Raw genomic sequence first — 26080 nt, forward strand, 5'->3', positions numbered from 1 at the left:
TGACAATAAATCAAAACCATTTAATTCCAAGATCTATTTATGCTTAACAACTGAATGAATTTAATAAAAGCATCTAAATATGAAACATCATAAAAATTGTTCAAACTGAAGTCCTTCTTGGGCAACACATTTTTCCATTCAAATCAATATAGAATTACAGATAGTATTTATGAACATTTAAAAATGAAGATGTGAACTTTTAAAAGGAAAAAAAAAACTGCTCAAAAAATAACATCTGAATGTAATCACTCGAGTGGGCATTGTGCCTCATTTTATCATTTTTATATTTTCAGTCGTTTTTTTAATTTTTTCTTCTTCACTCAATTTCTTTCTGTATTTTTATTTCCCCAATTATGTGTCCTGTATTGTTTTGTAATGTCCCATCTATGTTTGGCCCCTTGTAAGTAAGAAAAAAATCAGGATGTTAGTGTTGCCTTGGTGGAGGCTTGCGCTCTCCGAGTGCTCTTGTTAATTTTACTTTACTTACAAGGTGGCGAACAGGCAGAATCATTAGCACACCAGGCAAAGTGCTAAGTGGCATTTTCTCTGGTTCATTACATTCTGAGTTAAAATTCATCCTCTCATCCTTTTGGGATGGATTAAATAGGGACTTGTCAAGTGTTGAGAACAGTGAAATAGACTATACTCCTCTCTGAAAATTTCAGGACTTGTGCCTATAATACAGTATAGGCACATTGGGCAGTTGCCTGAAGGTCTCGATTCTAATCTACGTCTTGCACTCAATAACTATTCTTTTCTATTCTAGGCACAAGGCCCGAAATTTTGGGGGAGGGGGCTTGTTGATTAGATCGACCCTCGTACGCAACTGGTACTTAATTTATTAACCCTGAAAGGATGAAAGGCAAAGTCGATCTCGGTGGAATTTGAACTCAAAACGTAAAGGCATACGAAATGCCGCTAAACATTTCGCTCGGCGTGCTAACGTTTCTGCCAGCTCGCCGCCCAATCAATAAATATTATAAGACCCAGGGCATGGATTTTTACCTGGAGGTGGGGGGACTACAATGATGTTAAGATGGCTCTGCTATAGTAGAAAGAATTATTTTTGCCTCACGATTTTGTATGAATATTATATAAAGTATCAAAGTCTGTCAGTTATCAGACCGTAGGATGTGCGAAGAAAGATATCCGTATATAATACTACAATAAAATAAAACAAGTTAACTGTGGCTATACATTTATACAAGTTAGAATGACTCAACGATAATGCGAAAGTTGACATAAAATCATGTTTTGTGTTAAAGGAAATAAATCCAAGTGGCTGTATTTGTGGTCGAAATAGAAATAAACATTTGGTGTAATTAATTACTAATTAGGTACATGAAGAATCAAGTTACGTGCAACTCTCTCTCTCTCTCTCACTTTCCCTCTATCTCTTTCCATCTTTCTTTTTAGAGTTATCTACCTTTAGTCAACTGTTCTTAATTGGTGTTGGAATACTTCACAAGTCGGCAACATGGCTCAGGAAATTCACGTGAATGGATATGATGAATATGTAGCAACAGCTGATGAAAACAAAGGCAAAACAATATTTGCTTTATTTACAGGAAGTAAAGACTCTAGTGGCCAAAGCTGGTGTCCCGACTGTGTCAGAGGTATCAAATTCTTATAATTTTGGATTTAGATCGTCCTTTTCATTATATTTCATCTAGGTAAAGACGGCGAGCTGGCAGAAACATTAGCAAGTTTTCTTTGAAACCGAGCAGTTTGCACTCTGTTCATCGCTTCCTTTGTAAACGATATACGTACTCAACAGTCTTTCATTCTGTCCTGCTTTAAATAGTTCATGCTTCTGTCAAAGCTTGTTATAAAGTAACATTTTCTTTGTTAAGCTAACGGTTAGTTATATGAACTTCGAACCCAAAACATGAGACATATATAAGGACTATGTATGCTCTCTCTCTCTCTCTCTCTCTGTATATATATATATATATATATCTTGTTTTTCTGACATGCTAATATATCATTTCATTTCTTAACTTATTCAACTCACATCACTTTATGGGTGGTACAGGGGACGAAGGTCAGTATAATTGATTGTACCTTTTTCTTTTTTTCATCGTTACTATTTTATGCCGTGGAGGCGCAGTGGCCCTGTGGTTAGGGCAGGAGACTCGCGGTTTCGATTCCCAGACCGGGCGTTGTGATTGTTTATTGAGCGAAAATACCTAAAGCTCCACGAGGCTCCGGCAGGGGATGGTGGTAAACCCTGCTGTACTCTTTCACCACAACTTTCCCTCACTCTTACTTCCAGTTTCTGTTGTGCCTGTAATTCAAAGGGTCAGCCTTGTCACACTGTGTCACGCTGAATATCCCCGAGAACTACGTTAAGGGCACACGTGTCTGTGGAGTGCTCAGCCACTTGCACGTTAATTTCACGAGCAGGCTGTTCCGTTGATCGGATCAACTGGAACCCTCGACGTCGTGCCAACAACTATTTTATGCCATGTTGTACTGCACATCGGACCATCCTTGGGTGTTTCTATTAACATACCAGCCTGTCGTCAGCCTTTCAATTTCTGGAGGTCTCCAGAACTTTGTGCAGCGTAACACAGAAAGAGAGAGAGAGAGAGAATTCATTACACAGACTCTAAGACAGCACGTGACATCGTGCCTGGTGGAACGTCGTTCTGATATTTAATGATGTCTCATATCAGCATTAAAGTCTTGAAAACTTTAAAGCAAAAATCAACCTCTGCAGCATTTGAACGTGGAGTGCAGTGTAATGTAATGGTGATTAACTTTTTTTGTTGTTGTTGTTGTTACTTTACTTGTCCAATGCAATTAATTGATTCAATTTGAAGATAGGAAATGCAAAACTTGTTATGAATGAACTCTTCTTCTTTGTTCGATCCACACACATGTAATAGACAGAAATACAGAATAACTGTGACTTCAAAAGTTGCCGCTTAGAAGTTGGTTAGAATGCTTACGTGACGAGCTATTTATTGCTGGCGAAAGTTGAAAGTTAATGTCACTAACTTTCATCATCATCGCTTTACTTCTGCTTTCAATGCTGGCTTGTATTGGACAATACATATTTGAAGAAGCTGCCTTCCTTGACACATTAAATCTCGCTCTCTTCTTTTTTTTTTGTTGTGTTTCCAAGACTGATGGATTCTCTCAACCCTACATATTCTCCATATATTTGGTAACCGTTTTACAAAGTGTACTGTATGCATTTTATTGTGCACCAGCTCTTGGGAGTATACCTTTTTCCTCGCCAGGAAAAAGTTCTCACTCCTTTACGTCTCCATACTTACTAAGCAATGTAACAGAGTAGGTAGAAGAAAGAAGGTACTCTATTATTAAGTCATTCGAGGCGCATTTACTTTAAATCCTTATTTTTCATCAGTAGTTTTAACAAATCAGTCAATAATATATTCTCCATTATTCACGATTTCTTGCCAACGTTCCACTAGTTTGTCGATGCCTTGACGGTAGAAATCACCAGGTCTTAACTCGAAGAATTCATCATGTCGTGTTTTCAGCTCCACGTCGTTATTGAAGGAAACGCCTTGCAGACTTTTGGAAAGTGACCGAAAAAGATGATAGTCTAAATGTGCTATATCAGGAAAATACGGTGGGTGCGGTGGAACTTCCTAACCGAACTCTTGGATAGCCTTTTTGGTCAAATTGACAATGTCGGGCTCGAGTGTTGCCGGTCGAGTCCTTACAGCTGGGTTGCCCATCGAGTGAAATTGGCTGGCGATTGTATCAGGAGACCATCGCACGTGCTGGGTCATTTCCCATGTGGATTGACGCTGATCCTCGTGGTTGGGCTCGTTTAATCGATTCTCATTAAATGAAAGAGGTTGGCTGGATCGTGGAGAGTCTGTAAGGTCGAATCCCCCTCTCCTTGAAATGTGTAAGTCATTTCCGTGCAGTTCTTGCAGTAATAACATCTTCTCTGTAACAATTTCTTTATTGTCTATAAAAGACGAACATGGACACCACAACATATAGCGTTTGTTACAATGGGACGTTTTTTTTTAATAAAAAAATTATATAAATAGAAAATATATAATAAAATCGAAGAAAGAAATCGAAAAATTAAATCACTTTTTGTTATAACTCCATGCGGAGTTCTAATCACCCCACCGGCTGTTTTCACAATTTTTTTTTTAATTATATCCCCCCCCCCCAGAACTGGCTACACCAGCTCGACATCTTCCACTCGCATCATTAACATCTTCTCTGTAACGCGTGCGTCTGTGCGATAGTAGTCTCTTATAGTCCGAGAAAGACGGGTCTATAATTTTTTTGCTGAATAACCTACACAACTGATTTGTTTATGCTGATCAAATGTATGTGCTGTACATTGGCTCACACCCTGCACCAAATCATGCGTCAGATGTCAAAGCGATTGCAGAACAACGTTAGATATGTATATACATATGGCTGTTTATACTTGTACTTATTACATACCGTATATACTCGAGTAATAGTTGATCTCATGTAAAAGTAGACCCCACCTATTTTCGGCCAAAAATTTGGGAATTTTCCATAGACCCCCGTATAAAAGTTGACCGGTACTATTCAGTGTGCGAGTGCGCGCACCGGGACCACTCTTCTTGAATATGACCAAGTTGACCACCCTAGTATTTCACGAACAACAGGACATTTGTGGGCCAAGGCATCGTATCCTGTACGTAGAAATAGCACTATTACAAAATTGTGTGGCTATGTTACTGTAGCCTACGCTACAGGTGGAATACTAGGTGCTTATAATGGAATGCTCGGTGCTTATAGTACAACACCATTTAATAGCGAGCACTACACATCTGTTGATGGGTGCTACATCACCATTGCTAAAATGTATGCACAGGATATGCTGCAAGCCTGCATACATTTTGAAGCACAAAAAACACATGCGTCATATACACTCGTTGTTTACATGGTGAGAAACTTGTTTCACAGACAGCACTACTGGCAAACGCCACTTTCTAAATTCGTACAAAGTATGATTTTGATAAGCCTAAAAACATTTAGTTAATTGCAAAATTAGTGGTTCCCTTACTTTTTTCGACATTATTTTAAAAAACGTGGAACCCCTGATAACTTTCAGGGAACCCTGGGGTTTTGCAGAACATATTTTGAGAATTCCTGCTCCAGATTAACAACTCTACACCACATGGAAATTTACTGGTAACTGCATATGAGAGCTATGCGGTCTTGTTTACCGTAATTCATTATGTTTTTGTTTTTATTCGCTTAGAGATCAGTTGGGCTTCTGCTGCTGATACGGTACTTCGGATTTTAGCTTGAATTTCAGCCTCTCAAAAATAATATCCATGTAATAGTCGACCCCCTAAATTTGACCATAAAAATGGTCTAAAAAGTTCGACTTTTACACGAGTATATACGGTATATAGTATACCTACTGTAATTGTTGAGTATATAAATAGATTGGTTGTTTATTTCTGTGGGATTGGGCAAATTGATGTAGAAGCTTTTGATGAGAATCTAATAAGATTCGAAAATTGACTTAGGTTGTTCATTTTTTCAATCTACAGAGAAACAGCTAAATTAGACTTGCTGGATCTTTTTTAAAACGGGGGCCACATTTTTCATTAATGTTTTACGTAGTGTTTTTGGTACCGAAAGACTTTCAAACTTCGTATACTTATCTATTTTGTGTTATAGAACAGAAAAATATTTTTGTATTCGAATTTATTTCATGTAAAAAATTGTCTTATTTCGATAATTTCAACCAATCACTGACAAGTATTCAGTTGTTTATATTTACTCCTTTGGATGATTAAGCGATGTAAAGCGTATTTAATCTCCATACCTTCGTTTTATTTGCTTTTTTTCATTTTAAATTTGCTTTAACCCTAACCCTAACCCTAGGGTTAGGGTTAGGATTAATTGTTTCAGAATCGTTTGTTTATGTAATCAGCACTTAATGTATATCGGCTGAATGGACGTCAGTGATTGGTTGAAATTACAGAAATACGACAACTTTAACATGGAATAATTTATGGATTTCTTTTTTTTTTTAAGAAGACTAAGAGAAAAAGATGTTTTATATGACACATTCTACCAGTGTTCCAAGTTTCAAAGTGTTTCGTTAATGAAAAATGTCGCCCCCGTTTTAAAAAAGATCCGACTTGCTTTTAAAAGCATTATATAGGTTACATGTATATCTTAGCTGTTAGATTCTCCATTGCTGACAACACAATTGACAACAAGCCTTCATCAAACATCCCAATTGCTTGCTTTTTTCTTAGCTCCACTCCAGTCAGCTACCAGCACTATCATGTTGTCCTGGAACATATTGTGCTGTATCTTCCTTGGTTTTCCACTCAGTTTTTTTCCTCTTTCTGGCGGCCACTCTATTGCTATGGTAGTGTGAGTCTCCTACAGTAATCAAAGCACATGGCTGGTAAACCATATCTTTTACTTATGCACCATGTCTTGCTAACTTGCTGTGCCGGCAACTTTCACCAACTTCTGTTTCTCACTCTGTCTCTGTAAGAAATGCCTAGGATTGAACAATAGCAGCATCAATTAAACACATCCAACAATTGAGAGATCTTCACTGTCTTCTTCTAATTTTCACAGACACAAATCTGTTGGTATAACAACAGATAAGTATAGAAGTAGCTTTATCTTCTGACTGATAGTCTTCGATTTTCATATTGGAGGCAGGCAATGGAATACTGAGACTGCATTATTTATCCTGGTCTTGACGTAAATTTCTGCATCATCTCTGCTGGAGATAGAGCTTCTGAGATATGTAAACATATATAAATGTGTAAGCATGCTTCCCAACCACATGGTTCTGGGTTCAGTCCTGCATGGCACCTCAGGAGAGTCACAAGACAGATTAGTTATTTTGACAATTTTCTGTGCATGTCGCAACCTTCACTCCCTTTTCCATACATCTGTGAAAAAAGATACCAGCTCAAATCATCCACTATTTTCACTTGACAACAACATTAAAACCCTGAACTGTAGAAATATATAGTGAAGGACAAACTGTTGATATGTCTCCCTTACTTCCATTTCCACTCCTATATTTCAGTGTGCATTGTATTGGCTTTTGAACAATTTTAGTCTTAACTTGAAAATACCACACAATGCTTCACTCAAACTAATTATACTAATATGTAAATATATATATATATCATATCTTTTGCTTGTTTCAGTCATTGGACTGTAGTCATGTCAGGGCACTGCCTTGAAGTGTTTAGTTAAATAAATTACCCTCAGTACTTATTGTTAAGTCTGGTACATTTTCTGTCAGTCTCTTTTACTGAATGCTAAGTTACAGTCATAAACAAACCAGTTGTCAAGCTCTTGTTGGAGGAGACAAACGTGTGTGTATGTGTGTGTATAACAGGCTTCCAAACAGTCTTCTGTCTCCCAAATTCACTCACAAAGCATTGGTTGGCCCAGGGCTATAGTAGAAGACACCTGTCCAAGGTGCTGTCAATAGGACTGAACCCAAAACTACATGGTTGCAAAGCAAGCTTCTTAACTACACAGCCATATATAAGTATATAATGTGACTTGCTTGAAGCATGGCAATATGTATAAATGAAATGTTTTTAAATGCTTTGAGTACTGCAGGTGTAGAATTAATCAAAACATGTAAGGTGACGTCAATGTATGAAAACAGATGATGATATAGTGTTATCTTGCATAGGTTGTTTAATGTTCCTATAATATTTCAGGAAAACTCCACCCTTTTTGAGTTTTTTTTTTTAACGTATAACATCCACTGCAGCCTCTGGCTTTTCAGCAATATACATCCATAATGTATGTCATAGAGATAAATATGTTTACTGTTTTTCTGACATAGTAATTTGCTATCTCATTTAATTTCTCTATTGCCCATGACATTCCATCATCTCGTGGTCTGTAAAGTAAATACTTGTTGAGTCTGGAAATAGAATGTCATTTTAAGTGACTATGCACATACCTCCAAAATATGTGACCTTGTGCCTAGTTGATAGCAGAAAAGGTAGAATGCTTCAGATATTTAATGAAATACTGTCCCTGTCTATTCTATGTCTTGTGTTCATTAACCCTTTCGTTACTAACCTGGTTGAAACTGGCACTGGCTCTGAGTACAAATGTCTTGTTTTCATAAGTTTTGAATAAAAATCTTCTACCAAACCTTAGTCACAATTTATGTTCCTAACACTAGCTGAATGACAACTAAATTATTTTATTAAATTCTTTGTTATATTTAAAATAATTGAAAGAAACAGAACATCTCAAAATAAATACGGTAACGAAAGGGTTAAAGCCTTGAAAGTCAAAAATTGACAGGAGTAGTTTTTAAGCATGCATCAAACAATGGTGAAATAAAGTAGTATAATGTAGTTTTGCTCCAGCTCTCTGCTGTCTTGGTTGTCCATTTCTCTACTGCTATCATCATTATTTACTTTTTCCTTGTAAATGAATAATTAATGAATGTTTTGTTTGCTTATTGTATTAAACTCAAAACCACCTATAGTTTGGCAGGAACTGGAGGTAGCAAAGATGTTGTCCTAAGCATTAGATTGCCATGAAATATGTTACCGTATCTGAATTAGTGCTTTAAGTTTCAGTTTGCAACTTTACATTTGGTTTTTCTTGAGAGGAGATAATGCAAGTATTTTTCTTTTATGTAGAGAAAAATTAAACAAAGTTACAGTGATGCTTTCCATAGCATAAGGACTCATTAGACTATAATAACAAAAAAATGTGATTAGCAGTAATTGATATAAAACAGAATCTTGGAAAACTGGTGGTAGTCTGTATTAGCAAGACTTGTATTACTTGGGGAAAGCAACAGAAAGAGTACAGTGAAATTTCTATTGTTTTTGGGCAGTCTTTCTCCAAGCTTTAAGATGACAGGAAGCAAGAAAAAGGGAAGACAACAGAGTTTTTACAGCTTCTATGTTTGAGCAACTGGCTGCAATTGATGTGGTGGTGGTGGGGAACAAAACAATGAGAGTTTGTATATGTAGACAGGAAGTAATAGGAGACAGAAACTGAGAGAGGAGATGGTAAAAGAAATGAAAAGAGGAAGAGAAGTAGGTGAAAGTGAGGTATAGGAAGAAATTGAGGCAGGTAGGGAGCTGAAAGATAAAAATGGGATTGGAAAAATATTCATTTAAATTTGTCAGTACTCGTCCCAAGTTTGAATATGGAACATTGTTCCCTCTGTTTCTTGAATCCATGATGTGCTGAGATGCCGGACACTGATAAATGTGTGATGGAATGTCTTGTGGTGTTAAAGTGGATGGTGACCTAACTGGAATTGCCAACTTAAGAAAAGGTCAACTTTGCTTGTATCTATTGTGACCCAAAGTAGAAAACTCTTTATTTTCAATACCAGTCGATACCATACAATAGGATCTTATGTTTAAAGAGTTTTGTTGGAAATTGTCACTGAGATTAAGAATTGGTCATCCCTTCACTACCATTACCACTTCATCCTACATTAGACAAATAACTTTTCTTTTCTGTACTTTGTTACCCCATGCCACTGTTTCTCATCCTCATATATATGCATTATATATATATATATATATATATATATCATTATATATATATATATATATATATATACACACATATATATATATATATATATATATATATATATATATATGTTTTGTTCAACCCTAGATCAGCTCTGATTGAGCAGACCTATCACCAAATAAATGTATTACAGCCATAACTATCTTGTCCTTTTTTTAGGCTAGTATATCTACAATTACATCATTATGTAATATATCTTTCTTTCTCTTAAGATAGTAGGGTGTGATATGAGGGATGTTTGGTTGCTATTTTTAGCTTATTACATAGAGGTTCCTTTGTTGGTTTGATAATCATATATTGAATACAGTGGTAGACATCTCATACTCACCATTCTTATTGGGTTGTGAATGACAGATTTGGTTTTTGTAGCTAGTGAAGGGAAAGAAAACACAGAAACACATGTTCAACAATCTAATGATATCATTCACATGCCAAGATGTGTTTTCACATATGTACAGGAGGAGAATTTTCTCTCATGACTAGTTCTGCAGTAGGTTTTCTCATGTCCAAATACATTTGAACATGTAAAGTATGATTTTACACAAATATAGTTATATAGGCACAGGTGTAGCTATATGGTAAGAAGTTTGTTCTTCACCACATGGCTCTAGGTTCAGTCCCACTACATGACACCTTTGACAAATGTCTTCTACTATACCCTTAAAGCAACCAAGGCCTTGTAAGTGGATTTGGTACATGAAAACTGTAAGAAGCCCATGTTTATTTATTCATTTATATGTATGTATTTGTGTGTGTCTTTGTGCTTGATCAGTTGGTTTGTTTATGTCCCTCTAACTAGCAGTTCATCAAAAGAGACTGATAGAGTAAGTGCTCAGCTGAAAAATAAATACTGGGGTTGATTTGTTCACCTAAACCCTTCAAGGCAGTGCCCCAATGTGGCTGCAGTCCAATGACTGAAACAAGTAAAAGAGAAAAGTTACATAACACTATTACGACAGGATTATTAAGGAAATTAAAATTGCAACATACTGGGTTATAAAAAGGGTTTGCTATCACTGAACTAGCTGTTTTCTGTTGACACTCAGAAAAATACTTTCCCTTCTCCTTCTGTCCTGACTGAAAACATTAAAGAGTAAGTCTCTACATCATTATACGAACTGCTAGAAATAACAGCCTAACCTTTCAAATTACATGCTACTGTTTTATAAGAACACATTGATTAACTAGATACTCTACGCCAAAAAAGATAGGATGATCATGCTTGGAATGTCTTTTGCTTACAGGTCTGCTCAATTAGGGCCAACCTTGAGCTTAATCACTGCCACTGCATTTCTTTACCATTGCTGTGATCCTGCAATTATGCTAAGTTTGCATGTTAATTAAAAGTGGTGAGAAAAATTATCTAGAGGTTACCTGATTGTGTTGGCTAAAAATTGTGTTGGTGCAAGTAGATTGTGTACATTTAGATGACACAGTTGCTTACAGATTAAGTTTTTAAACAATTTGCATTGTTTAAAGATTCTAGTTGTTCTATGAGCAATCTATGAAGCACACGCACATAAACACACATCCTGTCTGCTCAGAAGGAAATCAGCAATTATGTCAATGCGAATTTGTATTCAAAAGAAACTTGATTTTAAAATAACTCTAGAAATGGGATTATGTGGTGAGTGTTTTCTGACTGAATGTTGAATTTAAATTATGAATCCAGGCCATTTTGAATCACAAGATTTCATTTTTTATGTTGCTGTTGTTTTTTTGTTGTTACTTAGCCTCTGGTCAGCTCTGATTGAGCAAATATATGATCTAAGTCATTCCATCCATGATCATCCCATATTGTTCTGTTCTTTCAGAACCCTGTAGCATCCAGATTACTCTGTCAAGTACAGTGCTTATTTATTCACATTGTTTCTAGTTAATTATGTATTATCTCATACTTTCAAAACTTTGATGATATGATTGTTTACTTTTTGAATGAAATTGTAGGGTAGGTGTGAGAGGCTGAATCTGGCTAGTTTAGACATAAAACAGAATACTTGGGCTGGATATAGCAGGTGTTAATGCTAAAGGGTTAAAACAGTTGTGTGTTACTTGAGTGAGATGTAGCTGCTACATTAGCAAATTGAGTGACCTCATAGAAGCTTCTATTCATTTTCATGTAAAACGAATAGGTTGAAATGTTTTAAATAACAAACTAGAGAGAATTGAATTTTAACTCAAAACTTTTCGTGTGTTGGAGTTACCTTAAATTGCAATAAAAATATTTACACTTTTCTTCAATTTATTCTTCTATATTTGTTACAGCTGATCCTGTGATAAAGCGAAACATGAAACAACTTCCAAGTGATGCTATTTTTATTCACTGTAATGTTGGTGATCGTACATTGTAAGTTAATCCATATGCTCTTATTCAATTACGTTTTAATAATTTTTATCTGAGAGATATTTATGTTGGTTTCTAATTATTAATATTACAAGGATTTATTTTGGGATTTTTTTCTCTCTTTTCGCTAGTTCTGTATACTATTTTATTCAAGTTCATTTAATCACTAAAATGTTATAATTTCCTTTGTGTTTAATATGCATTTATCATCATCATCATGAAGTTCAGCTTGCTCAAATTTGCATGATCCTGATCCCTATCTACCATTCCATATGATAATCCTCTCTGTACCTCCAGCATTATCTATTAACTGATCAATGTATATCAACCAATGAAATACTACCCTGCTAAGGTGTCCAAAATAGGGTGTCACTAACCAGCCCCTTCTTATTTCTCTAGCAGTGTTCAGTTAAGTGTACCTTCCCTCTCTAATGGTATCAGACTTTAGGAAGCTTGTTGCATAATCTTTCTTTGGTGGAGTGTTCTTTTCAGGACACATTCAAAAAGTAGTTCACCCAGTACACACTATGAAGTGGTTGGTGATCAAGTGGAAATAATGCAGGATTGAGAGGATCCTTTTGACTGACCAAGAACATGGCAACTTCTATTCAGTTGGTGCCAGTGGAGTAATTCACCCAATACACTCTGTAAAGTGACTGGTGATAAATTAGAAATAATGAAAGGTTGAGAGACCCTTTAGTCTGACCAAGAACATGACAACCTCCCTTGTATTGGTGCTTTGATAAAATACTCTATAAAGTGGTTGATATTAGTAAAGGCATCCAGTCATTGAAACCTTCTGAAACTGGAACATATAAATGAGACACTTTACTCCAACCAATATAGGAGGACAGTAACTCTGTATAAAAACTGGCTTGAACCATGACAACCTATTCCAACCATGAAAAAGGACAAATGACAGTAGTGGTGGTGGTGGTGGTGGCAGTGGCAGAACAACTGTTGCTTTTATTTTAACATCTTAATAATCTTCTTGTTTGTTCACTCGTTATACTTTAGTTAGTTAGAGAGGTGGATGTGGAATGAGTGAGAAGTAGGGTAAAAGTGAGAGAGAGGGGGGAAGAAATATGATTAGAGAAGAAAGAAGAGAGGAGTATAATAATACACTAAGGCCAAATGCTTTAGTGTATTATTAGTTGAATGGGAGAGGCAAAGAGTGAAAGTAAAAGATGGTGAGAGAAAAGTGGGAGAGAGAAATGTTAATGACATGCTGTTGGGTGGGGAAGGAAAGGTGAAGAGAAAGAGAAATGTTAAAGACATGAAGAGGTTGAATTACATGGTTAAAAAGTTTGTTGAAGAGGTAGAGAGAAAGAGAGAAATATAAAGTGTTTAGCAGAGGGAAATTTTAAAATCATATAATATATAATTATGACTGGAAATGAAATAACTTAGCAAAATAAAAATGAAAATCATCCTTTCTCTCTTATATAACTTCTCTTCATCATTCTGTGGAATTTCCACAGGTCCCGCCAATTGAATTTAATTTTTGTAGTTAGAAAATGTTATGAGATATTATCCACTGTTTCTTCCTTAATTATTCACATCTAGCATGGATACTTGACAACTTGTGAAGAGAAAGGGTTTTCTTTTTCTTTTGTCATTAAGAATCATTTTATGTAGATTGCAGTTAATTCTGGATTGTCGTTGTGTGCTTTAGGACACTCCAAACTTCAACTAGCTTCTATTCATATTTCACTGAAATCTCAAAAAGAAATTATAGTTTTGTCTAAGATTGAAACTTTTAAGGGATTTATATGTTATTAAACTTCCACACTCACTGATTTTTTAATATTGTTTAATATTTCCGTTTTCCTTTTTAACCTCCACTAGTTGGAAAGATCAGAATAATGTCTTTAGAAAAGATTCTAAACTACGTTTAACTGCTGTTCCAACTCTATTAAAATTTGGCCATGTAAGTATTACCATATTTTACAAATATTTTATTTAACTTCATTAAAAGCCTATTTTAGTTATTTATAAATTTTACCAGTTTTAAAGCATTTCTAAAATTTAACCTAATTTTCATTTGCTAGTATGTAATTCTTTGATATCATATAATGTTCTGTAGATTGTTATTGGCAATATTGTACATTTTCAAGATAATTTAAGATGATTCAAGCTTAGATTTTCCTATGCCACTTTATAAGAGTGTGCTAAAAGGATTAGTAATTTGTTTGCTTTCTTGCTTACAAATATTTTAGTCTTTGCTAAATTAACTCTAAGGCCCCTGAAATTTCTTCTAGGTCTATTATAGATTCAGCTATAAAAATAAGGTCATCAGCACTGAGGAGCTCCAAAGGGCAGCCAGTTTTAAATTCCTTTCTTACAACCTGGAGGACTGTGTTAAACAAGGAGGGGCTGAGAACTAAACCTTGATGAACTCCTACCCACACATTAGATCTGTTGCTATACTCATTGCTAACTTTCACCTTACGGATAACATCCCTGTTCATGACTTGGATGGCTCTCACCAGTCACTCATCTACCCCTAGCTTCTGCATTAACCACCAGAGGAGGGAGTGGGGGACCCTGTCAAAGACTTTCTCCATGTTGACAATTACCAAGTACAGTAGTTTGTTTTTGGCTAAATGCTTCTCATGCAGTTGCCTTACTAGGCAGATAGCATCAGTAGTGCTTCTCTCACACAAAACCGAACTGCATCTCATCTAGGTTAACATGCTCCCTAATAAATTGAACTGTTACACTTTCTGTAACTTTTGTGACTTGGTTCAGCAAACTGATACCTCCGTAACGACCTCCATGAATTTTGTGTCCAGTGCTGATTGACCAAGTAGTCATGTTATACTGAGTGATTAAGTCATCACTCAGTTGTACACTAGTATTTAGGGGGGAAAATATGAACAAGGATTTAGTTGTAGAAGGTTGAAATGGTTGGAGAATTCAGAAGTGTTAAAACATGAAACACAGTGAAGACAGAGAGAAATAAATCAAATAAGTTTAACTGTAACTGTTACAGTGTTAGCAGGTTTAGAGGAACAGAAGTTCTTTTAATAGTGCTATAAAAGTTAGAGAAAAGAAACAACTAATCATTGAGCCACTGGTTAGATGGCGTCAGTAAATATGCATTTGCTTATGAATCAGACAATGTTTGTGTAGTTGCAATATAGCAAGTGAGTGAAAGTAGTACAAGCAATCTCAGTTATGTGAGCAGTACTTTAGTGTGGGAAGGAGAAATAGCAGAATTTTGGAGGTAATAAGTATTATAAATAGTAGCAAATAAAGTAATTTGGGTGTGAAAGCCAAATTGAGGTGGACTAAAGGATTGAACCAAAACCATAGCATGCCTACTGATCTGTTAGAAGTAAATTTCTAGGTGCAAAAAGTTAAAATTAAGCTAATTCAAGTTTCTCCTTTTCTTTTTCCTCATTCTCATCTTTGTTACTTATTTCTACATGTATACCACTTTCTTTGTATATTTTCAAATTTCATTGAAAATATTATGATATGTTTAATTTCATTTTTAGCCTAATCAACTCAAAGAGGAACAATGTATGAAAGATGACCTCATCCAAATGCTCTTTACTGAAGAATAATTCATATTCTTTCTTCTCTAAATACTTCAAAACTAATTCTTTGAAGAAGAAATAAAGTTCTTTGTACTTAACTTTTTCTGAAATTCTCGTTGTGCCTTAGAATGTATTGTTGTTGTCAATTGTTCATATGAATGCATGCATTCAAATGAACTACAACTTGGAAAATGATTTTTTTTTTTTTTAACCCAGATTATTGAATAATAAAAGTTATCTTCTGTTCTTTTTACTAACAAAAGCGTTCAGAATATTTAATGCTTTAGCATTTAAATCAGCCATATCTAACTCAAATATTGTACTGGTTTTGTGTTCAAACCTGCCAGATTTGGCCTCGTACATACTCTACAATGTCATTCTAGAAATCAACAATTACATTCATCAAAATTTTGAAACTATGAGATAATGCCACAATCAATTCAAAACTATGTGAATAAATAAGCATTATATTTGACAGAGTAATCTGAATGCTAAAAGGGTTAAATGTCCAAAGTATTTCTTGCAATTGAAAGAAAGTTTGTCTAAACATTGTTAACTCTACAGCCATTTGTATTGTTTGTGGTTCCAACAACCAATACCTTCTCTGTGTGGGTAGTTGCAGATGCTAGCCACAGTGATGGTAACAACTCCATGTTGAAAAAGACATATAGGTATGTTTGCCTTAAATTTTTGTAAATACAAAGACAGACTTACAAAAAGAAGAAAAACTAAAATATAACAATTTAGCAAATACTGCTCCAAGTATAAATATTGGCAGTTACAATTTGAAAGGCACCAGAAAGAGATGAAAATATCAACATAAATAATGAAAACACCAAGAACAGCAGCAGTTTATCATTTGCCAAAGTTTCATAGTAACAGATCATATTGAACATGAGACAGGTCTAAGTGAAAGTCTGGAAGAGTGTGTCACAGAAGAGAGGGATTCATTACCTGAGGAGGTATTTATTAAAAAATGGGCATGGAGAAAAGTAACATACTTCTGTTTTGCAAAAAAATGGTATGTTTCTATATGCCCTTAAGAAAGTTGTTTGAGAATATGGGGCAAGATGTCTACTGTCTTGACTGGATCAGGCCATATGAAAGTAATTGTTATTTAAAAATGAGGATGAAGTGAGAAGATAAGCAGAGCTTGTATGCCATGTATCTGCTCATAGGATGGTGCCACAGTGCATGGAGAGAAATACAAGAAATACGTCTTGTCTAGAGACATTAATAGTAATATGGATTTTACAACACAGTTTGGGCAGATGCTATGCAGAAGCAAAGAAGTCAACGTGTGGTCAGGTGGAATAAACATGGATATTCAGATCTTAATGGCCCCATAAAGTATAAGGCTATTGCTGAGTTATAGTTGTAGGAGCAGAAAGGCCAGATTGGTAGTGTAGAGCAGAAATTTCAAGTGTTACCATGTGACTGCTTATCACCCAGAAGAGAGAAAGAAGGTGGAGAGTAATGGTAGACAGCAGTTGATGTGGCAGGAAAGAAATCCCTTGCTACTGTCAATGCCTTCACAGCACTGCCATTCACCATTCCTAAAAAAAATAGAATCACCACATCCTCAGTAGTGCAGGGGCTTATGAAGTGGGATACTGAGAAAGCAAGTAGTACCATCCTACAACACAAAGTTAGCTAGAGATTCTAAGCAGCAGTTCTGCCTCATCATGTGGTGATAAGGAGGTGATAGTGCTTAGAGTGAGGTGAGAAACCATTAGAGCTAACCACAGTGATGGTAACAATTCCATGTTGAAAAAGACATGTATATTTACCTTAAATTTTGAATAGGAAAAAACAGCCCAGGTAAGATGTTAGAAATCTCTCAGAAAGGGGCTCTTATCAACCTGAAGTTCTTCAACTTCACAGTTGACCAAAACAAATTTAATATTAGTGCTGTAAAAGTTAAAGAAAGACAAAAAGAAAAATACTGTGCAGATTAAGATAGTGGTCTAGTACACCAAACTACTAAAACCAAAGATGATAGCTAGTGAAAACCACACCAACAGTTTATTGACAGCTAAGGGTGTACTACCCAGAGGATATGGCAGACTTCATGCCTTGGTTATAAAACCAAGGATGCTTTGGGAATAAATTTTGAAGACCCAAGTTGTACTTGGGACAGAAGATGATTGGAATAGTGGGGCTACCCTGATCTATCTCAGTGGCAGCATCTCACTCTTGTGTATGTGTGTGTGTTGACCTTGTTTGCTTAACCAAATTTTTAACCTGTTTTAATATACTTTATTACATTTTTGCCCCACTCCTCGTTTATTATACATACATAAATACATTCAACATGTTTTGTAACCCTTTTGTCTGGCATGTTTTGTTATATACATCTAGGCATATAACAATAAATAATTATAATAATCCTTTCTACTATGGGCACAAGGCCTAAAATTTGGTGAGGAAGGGGGTTAGTCAATTACATCAACTCCAGTGCATTATTGGTACTTGTTTCACCCCCCCCCCCCAAAGGACAAAAAAGCAAAGTCAACCTCGGCTAAATTTGAACTTAGAACATGAAGACAGACAAAATGCTACTAGGCACACCTTGAGGAAATGTCTTCTGCTACTACAGCCCTAGGCTGAGGAAAGCCATATGAGTGAATTTGGTTGAGAGAAACTGATATAAGCCCATTGTATGTGTGTGTATGTATGCATGTATGTACTTCAGAGTGTATGTATGTTTGTATTTCCTTGTCTTGGCATCAAATAATGACGTAAATGAATGTCATTCATTTCTAATATTCTGTAAAAACATAATGAACCATGGAGAAATATTATCTTGCTTGGAAACAGGTAAGGCTTAGTGACAGTTGTAGAAAATCTGCTTTAATAAACTCCACCTGACCTATGCAAGTATGGAAAAGTTGATGTTCAAATGATAATGATAACTGTTGTGTTTATTTTAAAACATTTTTGGTATAAATTTTCATAAAATATAGAAATAAACGAATTTATAACACATTTTTTTGTTAAAATGAACACAAGCTTTATTTAACATTTCGAAATGAGAAGAAAAGTCAGATTCAATGAGAATAGTTTCTAACATAGCATAAGACCAGAAATTTAGGACAGCAGAACTGGCGATTATATTAAGCCTCGTACTTGGCTGATACTGTATTGCACCCAGAGGGATGAAAAGTTGAGTTGACACCAGCAGAATTTGAACTTGTAAGGTGAAAGGTTGTAACTAAATACTACAGGACACTTTGCTCTAACAATTCTACTAATCCACCACTCTTTCTATTTATTAATTATAATTATTAATATTGATTTCAAATTTTGGCTCAAGGCCAGCAATTTCAGAGAAAGGGTAAGTCAAGTACATCAACCCCCAGTATTCAACTGGTGTTTATTTTATCATGCCCGAAAGGATGAGAGGCAAACTTGAACTCAGAACATAAAGATGGATGAAATGCTGCTATGCATTTTGCCCAGCATGCTAACAATTCTGCCAGTTCACCACCTTAATTATCTATATTAATAAAAGAGAAATTCTGTCTGTCCGTCTGGGACCCCTGTATTTCAGTCTACATTTGCTCTACATAGACATATACCTTTTGGAATCAGGATGATCCCAGGATTGAAAATTTGCCCTTCATTTGGTTCTTGAACATCCAGCACAGGGATCTGATTTAAAAACATTTGGGTTGCTATCTCTTGCAAGCAAGGCTTGGCTGATTCATGCCATCTTGGTTGGCATTTGTCAGATGATGTCAGAGATCAAGGTGAAGATAAATAACATTTGCTTCATTAATTTTACGATGAGATAAAAACTTTGGGACAAATTGGCCAACAGTTGGAATTCAATGATGTCTGATGTGTTTTTACACATGTTGTCTAGAAGGAGAATTTTCTTCTGAGAGTATTTCTGCAGTGAAAAGTCTTCCCATGTCCAAATGTACTTGAATGTGTGAAATGTGATTTTATACAAATAATGTGTGTGTGTTTGCGCACACACACACACACATGCATGTGTGTAATGCATGATGAAATGTAGTGCCCTTTACCCTTTTCCAGGTCCTCTGAGACCAATTGCAGAAAGTGGGGAAGTTATCCTTAAACTGGAAACTCTAACTTAAATGACTGCAACAGAGTGAACTCTGCTAAGGGTACCCATGAACTAGGTGCTGATGTAAAATCAGACAGTAGATTAAGTGTACCACCCCAAAATATTAATCAAAAATAGAAGTGGGTTGTCAGATAGCACCTGGGGCTTGATGCCAACTTATTAATGAAAGTGAATATAGATGGAAATGAAAATCTTACTTGTATAAATATTAATGCATTTGTTGGCAACAGGTATTCTGAGAGAATCATTGAAAGCAAGGAGTTAGTTAAAGTATTGTCTTCAATGTATATATAGCTTTTAAATATTTATAAAGTTGCATAAAGGAACTACTGGAGAAGGTATATTTTAATCAAATAATAGATGCCCTATGCAAGTTTTTTTTTATAAAGAACTGGTGAGGAGAAGTAATGCACATCACTTTTGTAGGATCTTATAAGTTAGTGAGATCAATGTGATTCATGTCTAGAAGTTTCCACACATGTAGGTCAATGTATGCAGGAAAACCATCATTGGTAGAGGGTAGTAGTTCATGGTTTGGAGGTGAGACATAGTAAGAGTGACAATACTGTTTCTGAATAATATTCAGCAATAATCTATTGGCTGAAAATGTTTATAAAACTACCCTACCAAGAATTTTGAAGCATAAAGCAAATCTTTATCATGACAATAGTGAAGCAAGATATATTGTGGTTTTGCTTTGGGCCAATCCCAATCCAGTTGGCCTGTGATGAAAAGTATTCCGGTCATGACTTTCTTTATAGGGATAATAAAGACTATATTATATAATATCTCCTTCTTAAGACAGTGGAGAATGAATTGAGGGAGATTTGACTGTTATTTCCAGCATGTGATCCCCACCATATATCTTATGTGTGCATTAATCTTCTTTCAAATCTGCTTCTTGTTAATTATTGAAATAAAGTAACAGCAGCTATAAACAGAATAATTGATGTCTGACTGCAACCAAATACACTAAGACTAGATTCAAAAGTCTTAGTAATAGATCATTGTTTGATTCAGAATGACATGATGTATTATTTAATGGATACCTACATCATCATCAACATTTAATATGTTTTCCAATAAGGCAGCAAGCTTGCAGAATCATTAGCATACCAGACAAAATGCTTGTTGGCGTTTTGTCCATCTTTACATTCTGAGTTCAAATTCCGTCGAGGTCAACTTTGCCTTTCATCCTTTCAGGGTTGATAAAATAAGTACCAGTTAAACACTGGGGTTGACATAATCAACTAGCCCTCTCTCCACCAACTTGCTAGCCTTGCGCCAAAATTTGAAATCAGTGTCTGTTTTCTATGTTGGCGTTAGTTTGACAGGACCTGGCAAGCACCAAGCTTCACTGTCTACTTTGGTATGGTTTCTGCAGCTGGATGCTCTTCCCACTGCCAACAACTTTAGGCAGTGTATTGGGGGCTTTTTTAAATGGTACCAACACCAGTGAGGTCACCAAGTAAATTGAAAGACAAAAGACCCGGGGGGGGGGGAGTAGTGGTGAAGGAGATGGCTTTGTGCCAGATGCTGAGAAGTTAAAATATGACAGAAGAGAAGAGTAAAAGAGATTTATATTTGCTAATCTGTTGAGGTATAATATTTGAGTGATTAAGACAGTGTTTTTCCAAGTAGATTCCATGAAAAAATTCTGGCATTCTATGAGATTAAGAATCTTTATCTTTCTGTCATTGAATTGCGGCCATGCTGGGACACTGTTTTGAAAGGTTTTAGTTGAATGAATTGACCCCAGTACTTTTTAATTTTTTAAGCCTGTTACTTATTCTATCAGTCTCTTTTGATGAACTTCTAAGTTACAGGGATGTAAGCAAACCAACACTGGTTGTCAAGTAGTGGTGGGGTACAAAAATAAAGGATAAACATATATATATCAGCGGTGGCAGCATTAACTCATATCTGAGTACTTAATCTGTAGTGAGTGATTGATCCTCTTCATCATGGTGAGTGCAGAGGTTACCAGTGTGTGAGATGGCAGTATAGAAGAACCAGGGGCATTTTTCACAGGGCAGGGTTGGCAGAGAACAAGGAAGTGCAAGTTGCTCTTTGCATCTTCGACATCCAATCTCTGCCTCTTGACAGCTGTTATTTTCCATCTGGTTCCCTCGACGATGACATGCCATATACATGCATGATAGGCTTCTTTTAGCTTCTGTCTACCAAATCCTCAAACAAGGCTTTGGTTAGTTTGAGGCTATAATAGATGACACCTGCCCTAGATGTCACAGTGGACCCAGAACCATGTAGTTGGGAAGCAAACTTCTAACTATGATGTTGTGTATGCGCCTAATAAATAATATCTAAATAAAATTCATCAAAATTTATTTTATTAAAAAAAAAGGATTCATCATTATGAAAATGATAATTTTTCATGTTTTTGTAAATAAATTCTCTTTCTCTAAAACAATTTTTGTTTTTACACATCTGTGACCTCTTTAGTGACACTTTCCATCTTCGTGTGTGCTCTCTTGCTCTGCTTAGTCCATTTTCTTCAATTTTTGTTCTATTTAATGTCTTCTTAAAATTAGGATAGCAGGGACTCTATGAAATATAGGTGTTGGTTCTGCGATTTTTAGAAAATTACACAAAGGTTTTGTGACAGAATAAGTTTGGAAACCGCTAGTTCAAGATACTGCGTTAAATTCTTCAGCAACTGTTTATTTTCCATAAAACAAGGATCAATATTCATCAATCAAAGGTGGCGAGCTGGTAGAGATATTACAGCACCAGGAAAAATGCTTGGCAGTATTTCTTCTCACTTCACATTCTGAGCTCAAATGCTACTGAGGTTGACTTTGCATTTCATCCTTTCGGGGGTCAATAAAATAAGTACCAGTTGGACACTGGGGTTGATGTAATCGATTTACCCCTCTCCTGAACTTGCTGGCCTTGTGCCAAAATTTGAAACCAATATTCATCTGTCAACTTGGTTGGAAAATAAATATTCCGTCTACACCATAATAATTATAAGGAAAGGATTCCGCTAGTAAAAGAGAACTGCAGAGAGTAACAGCTTATTTAGATTCAAATTTACAGAAGTCATCACCACGTTCTAACAAAACAGCCAAAAATGACATTTCATGCTAACGGAATATTTCTAACATTTTGAGTGCAGGTATAATCATAATTTTTTTTTTTTACTTCAGGTATGGTAAAAAAAAAATAGTGGTTTCATCAATATTAAAGTAACTGATACGTAATAACTGGGTACCCTCACTTTTTGTAAGTCTAGATTCGACTAGAAAAACTAAAATTCGAAATACATCCCAAAAGTATATAAAATTACTATAATGTATTCGAAATGAGAAATATACGCATATATATATATATATATATATATATATATATAAGAACCAATCAACAAGATATTGGTTACAGACTGTTACAATCAAGTCATCAGATATACCAGCGGCCGTTGAATACTCGCACCACCAAAATTCGGGCAGGTGACTAGTGTAGAGAGTCTGTGACGTTTTACCAGCTTAACAGATACGATCGAGTAAAAAAAAAAAGTAAAGAAAGAAAGAAAAGAAAAAAGAAAGTGGATAGATTTTACAAAATTGCATCCACTGCATTTCCATCAGCAACCGTCGCAATGTTCCCTGTGTGAAATTAGGCAGGCAGGTTCCCCACACCTTTCACATGAACAATTGTTGCGAATTAAATGACGCTTTGCGCGCCATTCGATACAACATCCAATTCCAGAGCACGTAATAAATCACTAACTGTCCAAACTTCTCGGTGTGTAGCAGCAATGTCCAGTATCTCACTCAATCGGGTCGCTAATAGTAATTTTTGCATGTAAAAGTCCAGTCGCGAAACATTATAAATTGCGTAATCAAAAGACCAATCTGAATTATGGACCGAAAAAGCAAGGATACCCTAATAAGCGAATCTTTGCTTTTATATTAATATTATTAATGACTGATCCAATAAAATGCGTAATCTAAAACGTAAATTCGCTCATGGTGATGTCAATAAGGGAACCTTTACGTGGTTGCTTGCTAGAAATAGCTACCAAATTTCCTTAAAATTATACTCTACCACCTTAAAAATAATATTCAACACTATATGGAATATGCAATGATACCGGGGAAATAGAAAAAAAAACGATGAGTTTATTGTTGTATTACGTTTAACTATAGGTCTGCTCAATGAGTAGTGACCTAGGGTTAAACATCAACAACAGTTTAGATGGATTTTTTTTTTTAAGTTGTTAGAAAATAAAAGAATACACAGAAATAGACATTTTTAGCTTCTTTATCACGATATTCTTGTCAGCAATAAATGAACGTCTGGAATATATCCATATACAGGCTTATATAAATGCTAAATGAATGGAAACACGTTTATGCACATGTGGGAACGCGTATATATGTAAACAGAAATATAGGACAACTCTGGTGAAAGGCATTCCAGCCGTAAACATCCAGTCCTTTTGTATATCTAAAACTACATTATTGAATGTGCCCTTCTTTTCTAAAGACAATAGGGTGAGATTTGAAGGGAATTTAACTAATATTTTTAGCAGATCGAGTGAATGTGCAGAAGCTATCACGTTGGGCTCGCAAACTCGCATATGTATTTGGGAGTGTGTGTGTGTGTAAAACACTTGCCTCGCAATTTTATGAACCGACAATGGGAAATACGAATATAAAAGAATTATCAAATTATATAAGATAACGAAACTGGAAAACGCTGAAAATGTATTGGTAATTATCACTAAATTCCGCTTGTTGGCTTGAAAAGAAAATAAACCTCGTACTTGCAATAAGAGGAGAACGTACCACCGCGTAGATAATGCGCCATGTGAAATTTAAAGGCTTCGAAGCTGACCCGGAAGTAAAAACTTTGTGTTGTCAGTAAAATAGTTATATAATAAAGTGTCAATTAACTCCAACCATTACACAAGTCAGACTCAGTGCAGGTTTGTTGTATGCTGTGGCAGGTCTGACAACATTGTCGTCGGAGTAACTGCTACTCATCATACTGTAATCACTACATATGTACTTATTATTTAAAAAGAAAAAGCATAAAAAAAAGACAAGTTCATAATACGATGGTTGTTTGTAACCTTAACGAATCTCCGAACTGTTTTTTCTGTTTAAATCATATACACTGTAATGACAAGAACCGGCAAACAGCATTTATTCAGCTTTTAACAAGCAGCTGCTGGGACGCAGAAATAACAGCAGAAAAAGTATCCGGTTGTGATGAGTAAATCTTATGTAAGTTAGCTAACAGTTACTGGATGGTGCTCTGGGAAAACAAACAATGGTTGATTTAAGGCAAGATGATAATTATTTAGATTCTTCTGAAAGTTCACTGGTGTTTAGATTGTTGGGACAAGCCGATAATTTGGCTCAGAATGGTAAAATCACGTTAGCATTCAATACATACTCGAAGGCTTTGAAACTATGTAACTACCCGGCTCAGAAACTGCTTTGTCTTGCTGATGCTTTAATAAAATCTCACAATAACCGAGAAATTTATACCCGTATGTCTTCGGAAAAAATTCAACTCTTCAGGTAAGAAAATATTTCATTTTCAATAATTTTATCTTCAGCGAAATATATATATATATATATATCTTCTAAGTATATTTAGTTCTTTCCGTTTTGATGACATTTTAATTCACTATGGCTTTTAAAAAATACCGAATTGCATTTAAAACGTTTGATATAATCTAAATATGAAACTGAACAATTATATTGTTAATCATTATTGATACAAATAGTTGAGGTATTGTATTTCGTGTTTAATTTGTACCGGTATTCAGTTTGTTTTAAATTTAATGTTTGTGTTATGTAATTGTTACATAAGACTTAAAATGCAAGAAACGGAAGCCATTTCTGGCCCTGATATATATAAAACTCGACAAAAATAGATATTAAAAATAAAATATTGAATTCCATCTGAAAAATATTAAACATATGAAGTCTAAATGCGATTTTGCCGTGCTAATAATGCGTTTAGGGCCACGTATCGCAAACTGTAGTCTTTGTTTACAAAGTTCTAAAATGTCAGATTATTCCTTACTCCTGTTTAATTCTGCATTGTTTATTACCTATTGGTAATTTTAATAACATTCCAATTTTTTTAACTTTAAATTAAATGATCATACTAGAATTATTCTGTTAAAACTATTTTTAACTTTCATATAAATATATATTACGAAATAATCTTTTTTCATGTCTACCGATTGATTTTGTTTTCTTTTTGTGGAGTGGTGCGGCACCGGTCAGTTTTCAAACAACTGTATATAATTCCGCATGTTTTTGTGTCGGGGGCATCTTAGTGTCTACAGTTAAAGAAGTGGGGTTTTCTCTTTAGTAGTTCCAAGAAATTTTCAAACTGAGAGATTGCAGAGAGGACACCAAAGGGATTATCTCTTTATTTATATATATATATATATAAAGTATAATTATAAATATATAATTAAGGGCGCTGGAAGGACAGCGCCTGTACGCTTCAAACAGTCATTAAATAATGACTTTATCCTAATTA

General features: G+C 35.3%; 1 protein-coding gene across 2 annotated transcripts; it reads left to right on the forward strand.

Moving 5' to 3' along the window:
• The first annotated feature begins 1412 nt into the window (after positions 1-1412).
• LOC106879179 (thioredoxin domain-containing protein 17) lies at positions 1413-15551 on the forward strand. 2 transcript variants are annotated; one of them, XM_014928627.2, is made up of 4 exons: positions 1413-1616; positions 11830-11911; positions 13757-13838; positions 15412-15551. In XM_014928627.2, exons 1-4 carry the CDS (start codon positions 1478-1480, stop codon positions 15478-15480), a joined length of 372 nt encoding a protein of 123 aa, XP_014784113.1. In that variant the 5' UTR covers positions 1413-1477; the 3' UTR covers positions 15481-15551. The 2 variants fall into 2 exon arrangements, with proteins under 2 accessions (XP_014784113.1, XP_052824539.1); XM_052968579.1 differs by lacking the exon at positions 1413-1616 and adding an exon at positions 11065-11191.
• Positions 15552-26080: the final 10529 nt, after the last annotated feature.

This window comes from Octopus bimaculoides, chromosome 6 (assembly GCF_001194135.2).
Source record: "Octopus bimaculoides isolate UCB-OBI-ISO-001 chromosome 6, ASM119413v2, whole genome shotgun sequence".
Lineage (NCBI taxonomy): Eukaryota > Metazoa > Mollusca > Cephalopoda > Octopoda > Octopodidae > Octopus > Octopus bimaculoides.

Coding starts and splice junctions, on each gene's coding strand:
- LOC106879179 (XM_014928627.2), top strand. CDS start 1,478: ATGGCTCAGGAAATTCACGTGAATGGATATGATGAATATGTAGCAACA. Junction 11,912..13,756: donor AATGTTGGTGATCGTACATT/GTAAGTTAATCC, acceptor AACCTCCACTAG/TTGGAAAGATCAGAATAATG. Junction 13,839..15,411: donor CTCTATTAAAATTTGGCCAT/GTAAGTATTACC, acceptor TTTCATTTTTAG/CCTAATCAACTCAAAGAGGA.